Source organism: Pectinophora gossypiella, chromosome 6 (assembly GCF_024362695.1).
Source record: "Pectinophora gossypiella chromosome 6, ilPecGoss1.1, whole genome shotgun sequence".
NCBI lineage: Eukaryota > Metazoa > Arthropoda > Insecta > Lepidoptera > Gelechiidae > Pectinophora > Pectinophora gossypiella.
The window spans coordinates 11,867,935-11,889,142 of NC_065409.1; the positions used below are offsets into that span (position 1 = coordinate 11,867,935).

Consider the following 21,208-nt stretch of genomic DNA (forward strand, 5'->3'; position numbering starts at 1 on the left):
ATCAGAGACAGAGTCTCCTTTCATCAAGAAGAAGATAATTGCATCCTACAAAAAGAAATCTTGTAAAAAAAATTTATCGACATTAATTGTAAGTAAATTTAATTTTATCGACATATTACTAAAGTGAAACCCAACACTAGGCAATGAAAAACTTGTGACAACCTACGAAATTACGAAACAATTTTTGTATATGCGTCTTTGTCTAACATTACGCCGGTTCCGTAAGATAAAGTAGAGCAGAATTATAGAGTTCTGTTGCTATTTTAGCCTTCCTTCTATGCTTTAGTTATTGTTCTGAGGGAGGGAGTATCCATCCATGGAAATAAGGCGAACGAGGATGATGATAAGCGAATGACGAGTGGACTATTTGGTTGATTAGTGGATAATGTAGGTCGGGATAAAGTGGTTTGTTTTGGTTAATAGATAGTTGTTGTGAATCTGTACGTCGAAACTGAATGGTGCTGTGTTCTCTGTGAATTTTGTCTTGGATGCTGGGTTCTGTAGTGTTTCTGTTGTGGAGTGGGTCCGGTGAGCGTCACGATGGCGGAGGCAGCTGGTGCCGCTAGTGCCAAGCCCAACGCGGAAATCGTCCGCGGCCAGGTGTTCGAGGTTGGCCCCAGATACACCAACCTTCAATACATCGGCGAGGGAGCCTATGGGATGGTTGTGTAAGTACATTAATTTATTGTTTTTATGTTATTGCCGCTGTAATCTTTGTAACACGGCTATTAATACTACTTCGTGAAATACTAAATATGTTTGTATTTCAACAAATTGTTAGTTATTATTTTGACATTATAAATTACCTGAATGGGGTTTCACACAACAAAACAATATATTTTCCTCTAAGGAAGGATAATATTTAATATCTCCAACTCTAGTTTAAAATGCAACCATTAAGTTAACAGGAAAACTAAAAGAAATATAATTAGGGTTATAATTATCTGGTAGTTATGCTCTAGGCTATTTGTTTACATTTCAACATTTGGTAGAGTAGTTACCGATACAAATTACCAATAGTTACATCACATCTTCATTTAGAAATATGTAAACAGTTGTCAAAATTTTGTATAATATTCTAAACACTTGGAAATAGTTTTAAATCTGCCATTTACAAATTTAAGGTTATCTAAGCATTAGCTAGTCTAGTTTTTTAAAAACAAAACATTCACATTACTCCATTTAATTTTATATTTCTAAAATCTTAATATAGTACGGTCACAAGCATTAACACTTTGGTACCATGTCACATTAACGTTTTTGACAAATTGAACTGTAAGTCTCACTAAATGTCAAATATGTTAGTGCGACAGAGTCCTAAAGTGGAATATTATATTGCTCATGACTGTACCTATAATAAAAGTTACTAACAGAGAGTGTAAGAGTTAAGTAAAAATAATAAATAGTATAAATTATTATTACTTTATGGTGCAAATGGAAGGAAAACCCAGCACACTAGGAGTTATTTTACATTATAAAAAATAAGTCATACAATTGAATTTTATCAATAATAATAACTTAAAAGTATTTGTGTAAAGTGAAAATCATAATCTATTGTTACCGATAAGGTAACTGTAAATTGCAGTAACCTGATAGTTTATCTTATCGTATGGTAGGTGAGGCTGATGCTTAGGTAAGTATTCTATGTATCATAACTTTGTGTTATTTATTCACTATAACACATTTTATTTTTTCTAATAATCCTGTCACTTTATAAGTCTTTTTAAATACATTTGGATAATAAGACTGTATAACATTTGAACAATAACATAACACTGTAAAAAAACTTAGAATCCTTACATAGACAATATGTAAGGATTCTAAGTTTTTTTACAGTGTTATGTTATTGTTTTTTTTTTTCACATGGGGATTTTTATTCTACATTAGAAATTAAACACATTCTCTATAAACTTGGTGCTTTTTTTAACAACACTGGTGGATAAAAAATCAACTTGAGTTTTGTTATTGGACATTTCTATACCTCTCCTTTCTATATTTCCTTTCTTTCTATTTTTTTCTTTCTTGGATATCTATACTTTGATCTTTGTAGACATTTGTTAAAAACCTGGCAACAAAGCTTGAGTTGATTTCTTAGCCCACAATATTATCTAGTTAATTTAATATTTCAGTTTTAGTTTATTATTAAGTTATAATGTTATTTATTATTGTCATCATAACACAATTCCTTGCTGAAGTAATTATATTATCTAATTCATGAGTTCCAGTTGTTGTTCAGTTTGTTTTCAACTTTCTGCCGTCAAATCCTATTCTAAGTTATAATTATAATTAGTGATGTTCCGAATATCCGTATCCATATCCGCGGATATCCGAGATAAAAGAAAAATCCGTATCCGTATCTGTGTCCGTTACTTTTACACTAAATATCCGTATTCAGATCCGTATCCGCGGATATACATTTTTAACGGTCCGGCACATCACTAATTATAATATTAAACAATTATCTAGTTTGGATATAATCTATACAAGATGTGTTAAAGTTATCATATCAAAATGAATTATTGTGAAGTGATAAATATAATTGGAATTTCATTAAAATGCTTATCACATACTTGATATAACACACTGATACTACAGGTAAACAATGGCAGTTATCATTAGAATTATTACTCATTGTAACAGCTCATATAATATGTTACAAAATCTAAATATTCAAGTTTCATTTTACAATGCTGACAGCTAGTTACAATAACAAAATATATGATTTCTGTGATGCTCTGGCTACAGATTTTGTTGTTGTTTTTTTTGATTTATTCTGAAGTTAGTAAAAAACATAATTAATTAATTATATCAAATCAAAGTAGGTACTTTATTATTACACACAACACAACAAACTACACACACGTCACACATATGTAATATATGTACGCACTTATAACATACACTCACAGTGTGAATATTATTATTAGGGCCTACAAAATCTTACCTAACCCTAACAACACCTATTTTTAATCAAACGAAATTAGAAATAGTTCATTGTCACATTGGAGGGTAGGGTTTTCAAATTAACCTTTGTATGGGGTGTACTATTACCACAAACGTAATCATAGAATATAAAAATGTAACTTTGAGCATTTAGACAGACGAATTCGCGTTGTATTTGAACCCTCAACATCGCCAAGGCCACAGATCGCTCGGGTGTAGATCTCACACGTGTTGTTGTAGATGAGAGATGTTTGTTTAAAAACTCACGCTATCGAACGGATATAGTATTTGTAGTATTAGTAGTTGATACACAAAATATCTTTTCTAACAAGACAAATAGTTTTAATCGTACAGACATGTCATATTTATTCTACTTTTAACTGTAGAGTCTGTGGACGTTCTATAAAATCGAGCGATGGTTGAATGCAACTAATTTTTAAAGAAATTTCTTGTCATTGTTCAAAATTCAAGCAAATTGTTGCATTAACATTGAAATGCCATTCAAAATTGGATTTTTAATTGGCGGCAAAAGGTTATGATGATGATAAATTATTGATTTCGGGATGCCCTGCGCAAGCGACGTGTATACTAGGGACAGTCTGCGATCACGAGTCATTCTGGTCACGTAGCCGACGACTCCACAATAATCGCCTCCGGATAACGAATAATATTCGTTGCGTGCTTACAGAAATAATATACACCAGAACAGACAGACATTATTACGAATTGTTGCTAGGCGTCGATTGGGAGGCGCCTAATTCTGGAATCCCAATAATAACTGTATAAGTTATAAACGACAACGCTGATATGCGCGTGTTATGAGAAAGAAGAAATTGAACGAGTAAATAATTTCTTTTGAAACACCACGTAATATAAAGTTGTTGCTGATAGATTTCTCGCCGATAAAAAGAAAATGACGCGGGCGGAAACACGAGTAAAAAAAATGGCGATCATTATGTTATTTTATGCAAATATCAAACTCATTTTAGGAAGGTGGTGTGCCTTCCCCGTCGTATTGATAAAAACACGAGAATTCAACTCTCTGAAACCTCTGAAAATTCCAATAAAGTTTCGCTTTGACTACGATAAAATATTCATAAAGTCACGAGCCTCGTCGTCGAGCTGCACACTCATTAGCATTGCCTATAGGTTCATCATTCCTCTGTTGCTCTTTTTGGCAAGTTTGTTATTGACTTACTGAGTTGTATTGAACGTTGTCTATTTATTTAAGGCAAATTACACTTGCGCTTCGGATATCATTTTCCGCTACCTTGTTACAGCATAGTTCATGATATGTAACAGCAAGTTCTGTGTCACGCCAGGGTTATTGAACTCTCGTGAAAAGATCTGTAGTCAGCTCGCCGCGAACACGTAGTCTTTTGTTCAGGAAAATCAATAGAATGGCGGACATGTAGTCTAGGCAGCCTGTGTTGAAAAGAAATATTAAGAATTATGCTTATTTGTCTACAGCTCCTAGCTTTTTATAAGCTCTATACTTTATTGCCCCGTCCCTCGGAATATCATTTATTTTTAGCCTTATCAAGTTACAGCACCATAAAACCATGAACTACAACGACTGACATCTGCCCTTTATAAGCTAGATTCTTTGAAGATTGTTAATAAAATGATGTTTCTTTACTAAATAATTATATATAATTATATATTCATGATAAGGCATTGGTTGTAGTTCATAAACCTACGTAATTTACTTTTCGCCAAAACTTTTTAGCGGTAATTGCCTTGCGTGTACTTTTTATTGCCGCTTTAACTTTTACTAACTAACAAACTCGCTTAACTTTGAAGGTAAATCTGAAGGTTCTTTTGCTATGCACCTTCCATCTTAATCTTGTTTTCCGCTTGAACACCGTCCCAGGGGTTGAAAGCCTTGAAGGTCGCCCGTGAGATCCCACGGAACTTTTATACCGCGAACAATTTCCTCAAGTTGTGTTTATATTGTACATTAATTAATTAATTACGGCCAGCGCGGTTCCGAGCTTCGCATTCTTTTTAAGTGTGAAATACTTGGTTGCGTGGGTTGAACGAGTTTGACGGCTTATGGAACGGTATTTGTTTGTTTCTGTTTGATACCGTAAAGCACCTCTAAAATTGAGGGGAATTAAAGTTCATCACTCAAATTCACCATTGTTCATGCAATTTATCTGCTCTTTACATACCTTTGATAACACGTTCGGAGTTTGAAGTTCTCAAAGAGGTTTTGGACTATTCAAGTGTCTGTTCTGATAGCAGTCAAGGGCTTGGCTCTTACGCTGTTACATTATTCCACGAGACTGCCTTCAGCGATGTCGCATGACCGCAGTCTCGGCCAAGGACCCTCCAGCTCCAGAGCCAAGCGAAGCGTTAACTTTATTGTTAATTTACCACGTCGTTAGCTACGATATCATATAATATGATGCGTCGCTCGCCTTGAATAATAAAACGTATGTTTACCACCAGAATACATTCCAACTAAAGACAAAGATGAAGTACCCACGCTTCACCGAGCTTTCTGTTAGACCAACATGAGGTGGTGAGCCGTTTCACCGTCCATAATGTTCGAGCCAACTGTGTTAGTGAAGCTCGGGTACTCATTTCATTTTGCGATGGATAGTACTCCTGACTCGCCCAGTGGGGAAAGTAGTCGTGAGCTTATCTAAAGACCAAATTGTAAAACTAAATATACCGGAAATTTTTGATAACGCCCACACGACTTGCAGAGAGAATTTTTGGTTTCCCCACCGATATAACCTCTCAACTTTATTTCTTTTTCGGAATAAACGAGCATCTCCGTGACTCACTTTGTATTTTTCTGTAATTTGTAATTTTTTGTGACCGCTATGGTTGTGGTATAACGCAACATGTTTGCGGTTTTCCGAAACGTAACCTTAAGGTTTGCCCTATCGTCTCCTGTCTACGATCGGGTCCTGTGGGTTGGACAAGGTCAGGTGGTTAATAGGGGACAGGTTTAGTATCACGACCACCTACCTGGCTAACTGGGCCGTGTGAACTCGTTAGGGGTCAGGTTAGGTTTCACCTTCGGTGTCAGAGTGACGTGATCGGAAACTAGTTAATCAGGGTCAACTAATGAGTTTAAATATTGTTGTTATTTCACTAACTTTTTTCGACTTAGCCTGATCGCAGAAAGATTTAAATAACATTTTAGTCTTATTGTGAATTTGTTGTCACAAAATGTAATCTTTGACCGGAAGCTTCATTATGCGTTGAAATGTTTCACTGGCTGTGTTATTATTACACAACTAAAAAAACTATACACGTGCTTTGTTTAGATCTCTAATATTAGTAGTAAAACCAAAATGTGATCAATAAAATGCTGAATAAATGTAATAAGTAGCTAATTATAATAGTCCTTGATTTGATTTGTGAGTGGTTGTTTTCCTTTGTTTTAATTAGACAGTCGTGACACGGCTGGAGGCGCGTTCACCTCGCTGCTAATGACGTCAAAATGATCCCCCCACCTCCCTTCCTCGTGGAATAGCTGATGGCTCGTTAAGCCCCCTGAAGGCTGTAGGATTCGGTTGGCTCGCCTTTTGTTCCGGTGAAATTAACGCATGAATTCCGCGCCCGCTAACTGGAGTCGTTTAATTACGACCTGTTAATCTATTACGCCACTTGTCCATCCCATGCTGACATTAAAAGAGGACACATTTATTATATCAGGGAACAATGTACACTGTGGACATAAATTCTCTTTTTCGTGCCTTTCGTATTTTATCTCACAGAAATGTATCTTTATTTTCTGCACTGAACTGAGGCGAGTACGAGTATATTAACAAGCCGAATTTAGTTTCAATCATGCCTACTATCTGTTCAATTTATTCTTATTATTGTCTTAAACAAACAGACCAGCGAGTACGTCTGTACACAAATTTGTTTGCGGATCTGCGCGTGAGTCACTGTGTACTTACCTATTCCTCGACTCTACATCCTTACATCATCGTCGTGGTTGATTGCATATTTTTGTTAATCTTTTCCTTCTTGCTATCTGCGGACTGCGACGGATGTGTGTTCTACGTGCTTGGAACTGAGAATGTACTTTTGACGTTCATCAAAAATGAGCAAAGCATTGTCTCTGCGAACAATAGTCGCCGCTGTATTGGTGGTGCACAGTAATATTTGAAACTATGCGGATAGTTAATAGCGTTGTAAAGTTTCACATTACAAGCGCTCATTGCGAAATAGTTCGTTGAATTTCGCAGCGACTGCAAAATTATCTGCAATGTGAACGTAAACCCCTTGTCGCAGTGTAATGTTAAACACGACTATTAGAAATTAGCGCCACATGCGTCCCGGATTACAATAATTAATGTAAGAGCACATCATTGCGTGGGAACAGCTCAGTAATTAGACAGTGTCCCAACTGAGGCTTGACAAGGGTCTTTTGTCCTGCCCTCATGACTTGAATGGTAATTCGGCTCAGCTTGTCATTTGGAGCATGTGCTAAAAATGGCAGCGTGTAGAATTGTTTAGACGTTAAGATTATAGCAGTATATTGTCCCCGATTCCTGCAAACACCGCCTAATTTTATTTTAAGTTATATCCGTCATTTTCATATCCGTCGAAAAGGAAAGGGACGGATGATTCACAGCTCTTAATTTTAGGAAGAATGAGTAAATGAATGTGTCGGGTTATTGACTGATGTAAAATTTTTAGACGGTTGGTTTAGATTTGTGCTTAAAATTGACGTTTGTTCCATAAATTTTATGCTTGTCAATTACCCGTCCCTTTCCTTTTTGGCGGATAAGAAAATGACAGATATAACTTAAAATAAAATTAGATGGTATTTACAGGAATTAGCACCATTATTTGATAAAATGTATACAAATAGAACCAAATTCGATCAAAGCCGATAATAATGTGTTGGTAAAGAGGCAATATAATTTGGTAATGGAACATAAAAGTTATCAATGTTTATGTTTGATGAAGCGTATAAGGATTACTAAGTAACATTTAGTTTTTTTTCTGACCTGATTTATTGTAGATTTGCCTCATATGGCATTACATGTGTAGGTTATAATAACAGAGCTAAATTATACATTACGCCAATTATTTCGTCTAACATCGAGTTTTTCGTGTCTTGAGCAGTAACACGTTTTCATTCTGTTTTGGGATTTTTGTTATTTAATTCGCTTAAGGCCTCCATCCATCGGTGTAGGTAGGTATAAAAATTAAATGTATCGTTACACTGCCCGATCCCGACGCATCGGGCCCGATGGTATGGGTACTGTAATAATGCCTTTAATAATTTCATAGAATAACATGTAAATTGGGTATAATTTAATACTACAACTTTTTGAGATGAAACGCGACTAACAAAAGCGAAAACAGTAGCTAAGCGAAAATACAAAGAAAATATTTAATAATACGTTCAAATGTTGAAATTTGTTTCATAGTAAACATTATTTTGTATTTTACCTGTAATTTTAATAGAATTTTAAATGTACATACTAATGGAATTTGATATTAAGAGCAATCTTGAATTACTGATAAAACAAACGGAATTCTTTAGCAGTTATTAAGATTTTATAATAATATTGCGAGCGTTACCCGTATGTGGCGTGTATTATAAATTCTCTCGCAACATTTAATACTGGAGCTGCTGGTATTATATTGAGCTTAATTAGGATTACCTGCCGCCTGTTTGTTGTTTGAATTACACTTGATTTTCACCGTTAACGATACAATAAGTAGGTACTTAAAATAGCTGCAAGCTTTTTCTGATTTTTGTCCTGCTTGACACAACCTTCCTTTAAGCTCATAGGAATTCTTTACGCATATCATTTATATGTAGTGCTGCAAAGAACTTTAGGCTTTTAGCCCTTATTTTAAGACTAGACTGTTAAATAAAAAGCTTAGTAGGCTAAAAACCTATAAAGCCATTTAGTACTTGCGGCTAGGCTAGGGTTAAGCCTATTCAAGCCTATTGGTTATAAGCCTAAAGGCCTTAAAAAGGCCTAACCTTGTTTAAGACTAATTTAATAAAATAAGACGCTCAAAAAGCCTATGAAGCTCTTAGACCTTAAGGTTATTTAGGCTATACATACAGTCCCTTTCTTAAGTAAAAAAAAAGTAAAAGTGTGGGTGGGTACAACAAACTTTAAAAACATATATACCTACACAAACACTGTGAAAAATTGATTTATTGTTAGATGCACAACTAGCTAACTAACTATGAATATTGAAAATAACTTCTTACTATCAATTAGTATGGAAATAGTCTAATAATTATAGTAATACGTAACAGCACGTCCCGTCAGCCCCATACAAATTACTTACGCCAGAAGAACCGATTTTTAAGGCCAATATCATGTGTGAATTTTATGTAGCTCCAATAATATTATATACATACGTATCGAATTGATAACTCCCTTTTTTGAAATCGGTAAAAAGGCTTTTACTAAAAAATGATAATAAAGACTCCAGTCCCAAAAAGCCTACTACTTTAAAAAAAGCTATAGGCTTTTTAAAAGCCTACTACATTAAAAAGGCTATAGGCTTTTTTAAAGCCTACTACTTTAAAAATGGCTAAAAGGTTTTTAAAATGACGAAGCTTTTAAAGCCCTATTTTACTGGTCTAGTCCCAAAAAGGACTCGGTAGGCTGAAATTTAGGGCTAAAAGCCTAAAGTCCTTTGCAGCACTATTTATATGTGCCGCATTTTAGCTAACGGGTATGTAGATTCTACGTCACGTAGCATGGGAGACTATGAAGTGATATAGGGCGTCCAGTTTTTACCCGACTGCGGCTAAGCAAAGAGGGTTATGTGTTTGACCGCCATGTACCAAATGTATGTTATTGTATGTCTGTTCCCGCATACCTTTTAAAATACTTATAAGAATTTTACAAATGTTACTGGAAACGTCTTGCGTCCAGCACATAAAAATATTTTTTCCCGAGGATGTAATTTCAAGGGTTATATTTTTAGGGGAATCGAACCCGGACTTCCAGATAGTGAGCCTAACGCTCTAACCACTAGACCACGCGAAGGCCGTTATTTATTAGGTAAAACATTGTTTTATTTATTTCAGGACGTTCGAATTTATTAAACACTTTTTCCTTTTTACTCAGGAATTTTTCCTCTATTTCAGGAGCCGTTATAACAGAAACGTAATTAATTGCTTTTAACATTCAAGGTTTATTGGGGGAAAAAAACATGACGTTGTTGGGAATATATTTTCTACCTAGATTTTTTAAAGTCAATTTTTTTTCTGACTAAGCCTACGTGGATACGGTAGCGATGCTGTGTTGTGTTAATATTTAATCACACATCTATTAAATTGCATTTGCGACTGCTGCAAACTTTTAGCTATCGTATCATTATCTTGTTGGTCAAATAATATTCACAGACCGACGAGTATCTATCCGATAGCTGTGTTCCTCGAAATTCTCTCGACTATACCCTCAAGTGGAGCAACTAACACTACGTTATTGCCTAAGTTCACCTCGAACTGCAGAGATGGTCAATTAATTGGGTATTTGACTGGGTCAAAGATAAATTAAAAAACGCCAATTTGGAAACAGAAGCCAGTCTATACATACATAAACTCACGCCTATTTCCCACCGAGGTAAGCAGAGACTATAGAATTCCATTTGCTTCGATCCTGACACACTTCTCTTGCTTCCTCCACATTCATCAATCGCTTCACACACGCACGCCGGTTCAGAGTAGATCGTATTAAACCTTTTCTAAGGACATCTTCAAAGCCAGTCTATGATGATTAAAAATCAATCTCATTTTACTTTTAGAAATATTTTCTATTTTTATTATTTATGAATTAAGTAACAATGAGTACGACGTTTGACCTCGTAGGAGCTCGGTGGCGCAGCGGTAAACGCGCTCGGTCTGCGATTGTGGAAGTTAAGCAACTTTCGCAAAGGCCGGTCATAGGATGGGTGACCACAAAAAATAAAGTTTTCATCTCGAGCTTCTCCGTGCTTCGGAAAGCACGTTAAGCCGTTGGTCCCGGTTGCATTAGCAGTCGTTAATAACCACCAATCCGCACTGGGCCCGCGTGGTGGTTTAAGGCCCGATCTCCCTATCCATCCATAGGGAAGGCCCGTGCCTGCAGTGGGGACGTTAGTGGGCTGGTGATGATGAGTACGACGTTTGACCGCTTTTATTGATGACGTCACAGGACAGTATTTCCATACAAACTGCAAAGATAACTTTTGTTTTGACGTTTCGTAAAAAGTATCTTATTTGACTAGGTTGTCAGGTAGCCTATTGACATCTCTAATGAATAGAGGCCAGGATCGACGTAGCTCGGGGCAATCCGGGTGCTATTCTTAGGGGTGTACTTAGTAGCTTTAACAATTTAAAGCGTTATTCCATTTAGTTGTTAAGGAACACCTTAATTGAAATTGGTGCTAATTCCTGTAATCACCATCTAATTTTATTTTCATTTATATCCGTCATGTTCTTATCCGCCGAAAAGGAAACGGACGGGTAATCGACAAGCATAAAACTTATGGAACACACGTCAATTTTAAGCACAAATCTAAAATAACCGTCAAAAAATATTATACTGGCCAATAACCCGACATAAAAGTGTTAATAGCACACGTCAAACGGTTTGTATACTAGCGAGATACCTTTTTGATTCACCCGGGTTATTCATTCATTTACTCATTCTTCCTAAAATTAAGAGCTGTCAATCATCCGTCCCTTTCCTTTTCGGCGGATTAGAAAATGACAGGTATAACTTAAAGTAAAATTAGGAGGTGTCTGCAGGAATCGGGGCCACTATCTACATGAGAGCGCTTACAGACCTACGACACTTACATGTCGTCGATATATTTTATTTTATAACATTATAGTATACCTATAGTAACTGTGATAACGACCTCCGTGGTCCAGTGGTTCAGCGTTGGGCTCATGATCCGGAGGTCCTGGGTTCGATTCCCGGTGGGGACAAAAATTACTTTGTGGCCCCTAGTTTGGTTAGGACATTACAGGCTGATCACCTGACTGCCCGAAAGTAAGATGATCCGTGCTTCGGAAGGCACGTTAAGCCGTTGGTCCCGGTTACTACTTACTGATGTAAGTACGTAGTCGATATATGAGCTATGTCAGGGGCCATTGACGGTTCAATAGTAACCCTGACACCAGGGTTGATGAGGTTGGTACTCCACCTCACAACCCACACGATAGAAGATTTTATGACGAAATAAAGAGCGGGAGCGCGACTGCACTCCGACCGCCTCGTTCATTACGTAGCGGGCGGTCGCATTATCTCGCTCTAACATATAACAGTTCTTAAGTGACAGAAAGGATAGAAGCATAAAAAAGTACGATGCGGTGCGGCCACAATCGATGTACTCTAACCTTGACTCTTCATCATATTTCAAGATTTTTACTGTCGTTTATAAATCCATAAAGTTTCCTCTAGTCGAAAGGTACCTATTCTACATAATAGCCTGAATTTGTACACTTTAACTGTAATAGCCAACAAACGGCAGTCTTAAATAAATTGAGATTAATTCACACTTCAAAAAGTGCTTCAAATAATTGAATTCCTTCTCGCTGTCAAATTAACTCCAATTTGCTAATTGTATCAGCCTCGTAACTTTCCTACCCCATTGGTGTTCGTGGTTGACTAATTGAAATCGGTGACAAACAAAGCACTCAAATAATAAGAGAGCAATGCGGTTCCATTCTCTTCGCTAGTACGGCAAAAATCAATTCATGTTGCCTAGATCTCGTGCTATTTGATATTATTCTAGAAAATAGAGATCATTTTCCAACTGTACGGGCGGTACGATCGCATTGTAGCTGAAGTGACGTTGTTACTGTTGTGATTGTGATGTCAGTGGAGATGTCGTGGCCAGATCGTAAAATTGATCATTTCATGATGTGTTCGACCATTTCATGAAATGGCCAACTTAAGTTGACCATATCGTTGAAACGTCAACGTTTAATGATATATCAATCAACGTTTGGCCATATCGTTAATGTAGGCGGTGTCCATGCTATGTGGTGTACCTAATAAAAATGCGAATAGTCGATTATTTTATTAGGTTCAAAATTATGTACCTATTCGATATGGAAAATTGAACAATAACATTGTTTCATTTTTTTTTTTTTTTTTTTTATTATTATAAACAATTGCAAAGTACATTATCATGTTTAGTACAGTACATCACAAACTTAAAAAGTTTTACCGTGCACTGTAGAATCATCGATTATAATATCAATTAAGTTTTAAATATAATCGACACCAGCGCCAGTATCGGTGGATAATGTTACTAATTTTACGATATGATTGCCAACCTTTGGCCATATCATGAAGTAATCATGCATTTAGTTGCTCATATCGTTAAACGTTTTGTGTTCATTGATCTGGCCAAACTACATCACGATGTGGCCAACGAATGATATTCTCAGGACCCCGATACCGACCCCGCCGGCATGGTCGACGATTTCCCTCATTCAGCGCTTATCGCTATCGACCCACTAGGGTCGATTAATTCTCTCAAATATTTTTCCTCTCAGACGACGCCCTGAGCCAAGGTTCGCGCCCAACTGGGCACCCTCAGGCCTGTTGTCTTAAACGTTGTACCGGATGAGAGCCTTCAGCGCTCCCCATTTGTCCGGCCAACTAGTTAATGCCATCTGCGGCAAATCTACAATAAGTCACGTCAAAAATTAAAAAATTAAAAAAAGAATGATATTCTATTTCATGAAATGTGACCATTTCATGAAATGATCGAGCACATCATGAAATGATCAATTCTATGATCTGGCCACGACAGAGAGATCTCGCAACTAGAGCTAGTTGCGGGCAAAGACCGCGCCACAAACACCGCGTTAAATTATTTCCCTGATCCCCGATCTCGTTAAATCGGATGATCCTTAACTAGGTTAGTGTTGCTGGTTACTTTAAAATGAGAAGAAGGATTTGAAGTAATGGGATTAGATGAATTCTCGAGACCGTCGACAAGATAAGTCTTTGCGTTGCGTTATGTACCTTTATCTTTTATTTATAAAGTCTATATTTGGGAGAATTCTAATTTATTTTGTATCCGATATTTAGTAAAGCACGAGGTCGAATTAGATAAAACATAATATTTCTCTGTCCTTTGTTTAATAACATACAAATGATACAAACGTAACGCAACGTTAAACGTACATAAACGTTAATTAATAACGTACATAAACTACCTGAAACAGAATAAACAATGGCTGAAATTACGTAAATTCAAAGGTCCCAAGAGTGTCGTTAGCTATTGGAATAGGCAGGATCCATTGTATCTACGTAGCGGTTGTATGAGTATAGTCAAATAATTAAACAGTATTCAAAGATTAGCAGCGTACAAACGTAAATTGTGTAAGCAGTTGATATTTTGTTATTTACTACAAAGGAATTTGTTATTTAACGTAAATATGCGTAATTCGAAAATGATGAAAGAGCGAGTCATTGAAACGAATAAGATCAGATTCCGGTACTGCTCACTTTCCGGCTACAGGAACGAAACATTCCGTCCTTCCGGCGAACTACTGAAATACACTCCACTTATTTTACTTCCAAAAGACCTTTTTCGAACCAAATTGAACGCCGTTTACAATTCTCTCAACTACGGTCATTTTCTGAGGAACAAACATCCTTAATCTAATTAGTCATCGAGAAACCGAGAATCTACAGCAAATTGCTTGCTATAAAATGGTAATATTAATTAATTGTTTAACAGCAAACGATGTCGTTAATAGGGCCGTTCCTTCTTATAGCTTTTATTGGAGGGATAAGACGTTCTGACGTCAACTTTAATGTCGTATAAATTCTACTGTCGCGTGGTTGGGAAATAGGCAATCTGAGGTGTGGCTGACGAGCAGAACGGGCCATTAGGGGCTCATCACGCGGCCCAATCCGATATATTTATGACGTCATTACCAACTCCGAAACGCACTTCCCGAAACGACGATTGATAACATCGGCTAAGATTCTTTGGTAGAATATGCGATGCTTAAGCCAACAGTTTTGATTTAGATGCGTAACACCGTAATCATTTTTAAAATTAATGGTTTCGATGATGTCGACGTAGTCACAATTGGGTATTTGACTGGGTCGAAGATAAATTACAAAATGCTAATCTAGAAATAGACGTCAGTCTAAGACGATGAAAAATCAATCATATATTTTTTGACATATTTCCGAATTTTAATTATGAATTAGGTAACAATGAGTACGATGTTTTTCGCTTGTATTGATGAGGTCATACAAGAATATTTCTTTACTTTCATAAGTAACTACATATTTTACCGCAGCCGCATATAATAATAATATAATAATAATCCATACTTTTTCGGAGAAATAACCTTTGTATTTTTGAAATAAAAAATGTTTCCCATAAAACATGTTGTGTATTACGGCAACAAAATGCGGTCGCGAAGAAAAATGTAGCACCAAATGAGTCCGTTGTTTATTATGTTAAAAAAATGCGTTAATTATTCAGGAGAATAAACTGTAGGGACTTTTAGTCTAGAGTTGAATTTGAAATTCCGGGCAGTGTATGCTAATGTCCAGACGAAATTCGCCGGGAGCTAAGTGGATTGTTTCTTTACCGTCTCGCTTTTCTCGGTGGAGTAAAACTACCCGCTGCGACACAGCTTACATTACGGCGCACTAAAAGCTACAGCAAAGTTGTTTTAGGAAAGTTCCAACGGTGTAGTGTTGGCAAATAAATGGCCACAGCGCTCTCGTTGGACATATCTCTTCATTAGGCCCCACTGAAACATGACCCTGATGGAACTTGCAGCTGACGCTGTTGCCAACCGTTTTTATACGTTTCCTGAACATTCTCAACGTGATTCTAGCGTTTGCCCTTTGACTATAAAAATATTTATGAAATAACGTTTGCACAGTTTGTTTTTATGGCGTAACTAAAATCAAATAGTTATCAACTATTTTCACAACTCATTGACAAGATTGTCTTCATAATTTCTATTTCTTTGTTGTAAAAAGTTTTCAGAAACTAAAAAAAACAAAGTATAGTAACAAAAACACGTTCACGCGGTAATGACTGGAGTTTCGCAAACGATGTGATCATAAATCTACATGATGGACTAATATAAAAGAAAGCTTGCGCTATTTTTGATGCAAATAAAGTAAGTGTAATACTTACTTTGTTTATGACAACAAGATTGATTGTAGACCTCATTTAGGTCATCTAGTAACGTGTGCTACTTCGAGTCTTTGTTACGCATATTTGCTACGAACTGGCTTTATACATGGTGGTAGTGACATCGTAACGAAAACTTTGAGGGTTCAGACCATGATTCTGAGTTGATATCAAGTGGAATTTTCAGTCGCAAAAGTATGGAACAGAATATAATTAAAAAAAAAACACAAAAATTTTCATAAATTTTCCGACAGGAAATTCCATCAACTCAGAATCATGCTCTGAACCATCCCGCTCTGTATTCGTTACGATGTCACTAACACCCTGTATTTTGGCACATTATTATTTACTGTATGTATGTAGATAAAAGTATAGGTAGTTAACTTCTTTGTGTCCATTTCTTTCTTGTTATTTCTTTTTGAGTTTTGTGTTTCTGACCTGGACTACCAAGTATTAACACAAGTACTCGTAGCTTGGAAACAGTCTACATTTTTGCCTTTATGGACTTTCCTCTCGCTTGTCTTTCAAAAGTCCTCCAAAATGTTCGTCGTCAAGTTAAATTAGCAATATAAATTTGTTTTGATTTAGAAAGTAATTTGGAATAAATCATTTTAGTATATGTGCTAAAAAAAAATGGTCGATTTTATTAAAGCCCAATCTTGCAGAAATGTAAGATTTTTCCTTTTTCTTTTTCCCCATAAAAGTTGGATATTTCTGCGGACAGATCAAAACTTATGTGACAAAGTATACCAAGTTCGGATAGCGCACAAAGCCATCTCTCCAATGTTCAAAGATAAAAGAGTTTTCCCTATAGAATTATCTTTATAAATCCTGGCGTTTATTCGACACCTTGACGTTCAGTTATTTTTATTATGCGGCGACGTGAGTTTTATTACTCTAAGGTCATCATTTTTCATCGACATGAAAAGCCAAAAGAACAAAACGTTTATCAAAATATAGTGTTTATTTTCAGCAGAAAATATTCATGTTTCAATCTTCAAAAGTGGCCTGAGGAAACCTCTAGGGCCTCCGTGGCAGGTACCTTCTGAAAGATTCAAATAATAGTTTCGGATGTTTGTTTTAAAGAGCCTTTCTCAAATGCCGACTAGTAGATTAAGGTTGTTTTTCTGTTTATGCATGGTGTGTACTAAAGCGTATTGCAAAGACTTCAATTTTTACCTTCGCCACTAATAATCTTCCTTTGAGAAATACATAAGGCAAATTTATTTAAAAATATTGACATCCAATAACAATTTACCCAATGGATCCCATTTACCCGTTTACTTATACATTTATCTGAATAGTCAGTTGCCAATACACCCCTAGGGCACACAAAACAGAAGGACGTAATTTGGTTTTATAAACGCTCGGTATATTCGGTGCTTCTTCATTTTTGTCCTTTGTGAAATTAAATTTTTCGTATTGCTTTTTTATTGTACGCTCCGTAAATGGAAATAACTCTATATGGCCCGTTTCTCTAAAAGCTGGAACAATTCCCTCTAGAGCAACTTGTGCTAAAATGTATAAGAACGGGAATGTGACCTCAATAGTTTAATTTATACTATTTACCGACCCGCTGTAAGTGCAGAGCGGGTTGTCGCCCGTGCCACATTAATATTCATCACTATGAAATTTCACATTGCAGTAAACCTTTCGGAACTGTTTGAGACTTGTCACTTAACTAACGTCGGGGACGCCCGCAGCGGTGGGGCAATTGCGACTTCAAATATTGATTTAGGGCTCTTACACGCTTTTGGTTCTTTATTGAATTTACTTAGGAGAGTCAATTTTCGCTTTTTAAATAGTCAACTCAATGCTAAATGTCAATTATGACACGCGTTTATGTGTCATCATCACCATCATCAGCCCATTAACGTCCCCACTGCTGGGGCACGGGTCTTCCCTATGGATGGATAGGGAGAACGGGCCTTAAACCATCGGCTTAACGTGCCTTCCGAAACACGGAGGACCTCGAGATGAAAACTTTTTTTTTTGTGGTCACCCATCCTATGACCGGCCATTGCGAAAGTTGCTTTACTTCAATAATCGCAGACCGAGCGCGTTTACCGCTGCGCCACCGAGCTCCTCGACCGTTTATGTGTAACACAATAGTATTCATCAGGGCAAAATGGTGGGTAATTGACTGCGTGTCGTCTCTTTTCTTTTTTTTTCTTCAGTCCTGTTTTTTGGGAACGATTATCTGTGTCTCCTAGTTTTGTATCGAATTACTTTATTTTCTATGTGTATTCAACAGTGACGACTAAGTAGTGAATATTCATTAGAATACACGAAGAAAAGCCTAATGGCTTGGAATAATGGTGAATAATGATACGGTTGCACGTGTGAGCGGCTTGCTGGAATTCTAGCGTGGCCTTACTTACATCTTGCGCGATAGGAAAATTACTCACTGTTTATACTGCATCCCTGTAATTTGCCACCACCACACCGCGTTGCCGAGTATACTGTATACTGTGTGACATTGTATACTGAATTGGGTAGTTTCCTAGGTCAAAGATAAATCTCTCAAACTTTGGATATGAAACTCTGATTACTAAATAAAGACAGATCTAAAGCTAACAAAAAAATTTTCTTTTTTCTATTTAACTTATTTATGAATATTAATAATGACAAATTTAATAATAAGTGCGACATTTTGTCACTTTTTCTATGACGTCACAGGTTGCTTTTTCGTACAAATTCCATAATAATTTCGTATTTTGACGTTTAGTAAAAAGTAACTGATTTGACTAGTTGGAAACTAGCCTATTGCTAGCTTCAAGGGCGCAAACACGGTACGGACTCTGGATAACAATGGACGCTCAACTACTTTTTTTAATTAACTCGCTAGTAACCAAGAGTCCCATCCGCAGGGACTCGTTCATAAACTGTGCATCTTTCTACTTCTACTTAATGTTGAAACTAATTATTACAAAGTACGTTACGACCCTACTAAGTACTCTTTAATTTCCATTTGCCTGACAATCGTGTAATTGCTTCTATACAACGATAGGAAGATACGAAATTAATCGTACAAGGATAATAATCCTTGTAAGTATCATCGTAATTATTTTACTATAAATGTACATTTAGTATACGTGAAGAGCCTCGAGTATAATTTTCTTCCGAGTTTACTTTCATTGTGTGACGATACAATGTACGAGGGCTATGCCTCGTATAATAATTTCGTGCTTCTCGAAACCATTTATTCTGCACGCGTAGGTCGGGGTGAAATTACGTTTACTTACACACGTATAGAATTTGTACGAAACGATCGGAATGAGGTTTGTCAAATTGGTTAAATTGGATTCGTCAATCAACTCGAAAAGGCAAATATGTTTCCTTCGTTGGGATAGTAGGGTAGGTGTGCGGATAGTCCTATTTATTTTTGGACTAGCTACCCGCCCCGGCTTCGCTCGGGTGCAATGCTGAAGAAAAAATGAAATTATTTACGACATCACATTAAAAACCTCAAAAATAACACTATTTTTCCACTATTTAATAGATGTTATTATTCATATAAACCTTCCTCTTGAATCATTCTATCTATTTAAAAAACCGCATTAAAATCCGTTGCGTAGTTTTAAAGATAAGACGTACCTACATAGGGATATAGGGACAGAAAAAGCGATTTTGTTTTATACTATGTAGTGAAGAAATATATAAACGTTATGTTCCAAGCTCCGTGAGTGGAAATGCTTCTTTCAAAAATTAAATACCTTTATAAACTAGATAAAACCTCGCTCAAAGCTACCGCGGTTATGAATAGTTAACATTCTCCGTAAGCGTGAAGCCGTTAAAAATTAATTTTGTCTGCTGCAGATTTTGTTGCGACGTGAATTGCTGATTATTTCGTGGCTTTCTACGTAATGTATCTACATTATGTAGTAGAGTACTGTTAAGGCAGGACGTTAGCTCACTGACCATACGTCTTTTATTTCATCAAAGTCAGCACGCTGGTCATATAACTTTCGTCTCATCGACTTCACCCACATTCAACCATTACCGGTCACATTCTTAACGTCAGGCCATTACGAGTCTATTCTCAGTTTTAAACCACCCTATAAAATGCTATGCCGCCAATCTGCGGCCGTTTGCCTCCGGCTCCCCACGTCCTTACTCCAATCATTAGACGAGCTAATAGGAGCCTTCTTACGTTACAATTTCCGGTCTGTGGTCGCCATTTGAAGAAAAAGCGTTCAGAAATTGGTATATTTTGGGTTGAATTGGTTTGTTATAATATTAATCGGGAGCGGAAAATAAGAGCCGTGTTCCGTCGTTCACTCCATCTTGGTAATCTGTCTATTGGGGTTGGTTAATAGCGACATCTGTTAGATTTGATGGTTACTAAGATACATTTTCAAATATCTTGATATTGGGGTAAAAACGAACGAAACGAATTGGTTTTCAAAATATGCGCTAGATGGCGCTTGTTCGTGACACCGTTCAATTTTCCTTCCTCGGTTATTGTCGCTCTTAATCCTTTTGCTACTTGCACATCGATTGATTTCAAATTGTCTTTTAAACTGTGATTGATTAATTGAGAAAAGTATTTCAAAATTATTTTTTTTTCACGTCGCACCTATTTCGTTTTTATCGTTGTTTTATCACAATACGTAACTATTGTAATGTACTTGTATTACTCAAATTATGTTACGTACTCTCTAAAATTATAATCAGTTCAGCTCTGTAATTAAGTTCGCCCAAGTTAGCGACGTTGTTATTAACGAAATTGCATCTCAATAATTGGTTATTGATTTGTAATTATACACGAAATCAAGTTCATCAATATCCATTATACTTAACACTGTTATGCGGGTCTTTCATTCTGTCGTTTAATTTCAATTCACAGTATTTATTCTAACGCTGAAACGCAATGATAAATGTATTTATTTAACGCGGATATCATGAAACTGTAAATGATATATTTGTATTGGAAAATGTATGTTGCAAATGGAATGGTTTATGGAAATAGACGTTTGTTTTGTACTTTATGTTCCGTTTGTGCAATGAATTATTATAATATTGTTATTATTTGTGAGAATACAGAGTTAAAAATCGTTGTAATAATTTCTTTAAGGTGTCAAAGCTTCGATGCGGGAACGTTTTCCTTAAAAATGTGGGAATAAAAATGTTA

General features: G+C 36.4%; 1 protein-coding gene across 1 annotated transcript in view; it reads left to right on the forward strand.

Annotated features, from left to right (window-relative positions):
- The first annotated feature begins 301 nt into the window (after positions 1 to 301).
- Positions 302 to 21,208, forward strand: part of LOC126367554 (mitogen-activated protein kinase 1) — a 55,932-nt gene continuing 35,025 nt past the window's right edge. The window contains exon 1 of the mRNA XM_050011134.1: positions 302 to 668. Coding sequence (XP_049867091.1) covers positions 541 to 668 — 128 coding nt within the window. The 5' untranslated portion in view covers positions 302 to 540. The remainder of the gene's footprint in view (positions 669 to 21,208) is intronic.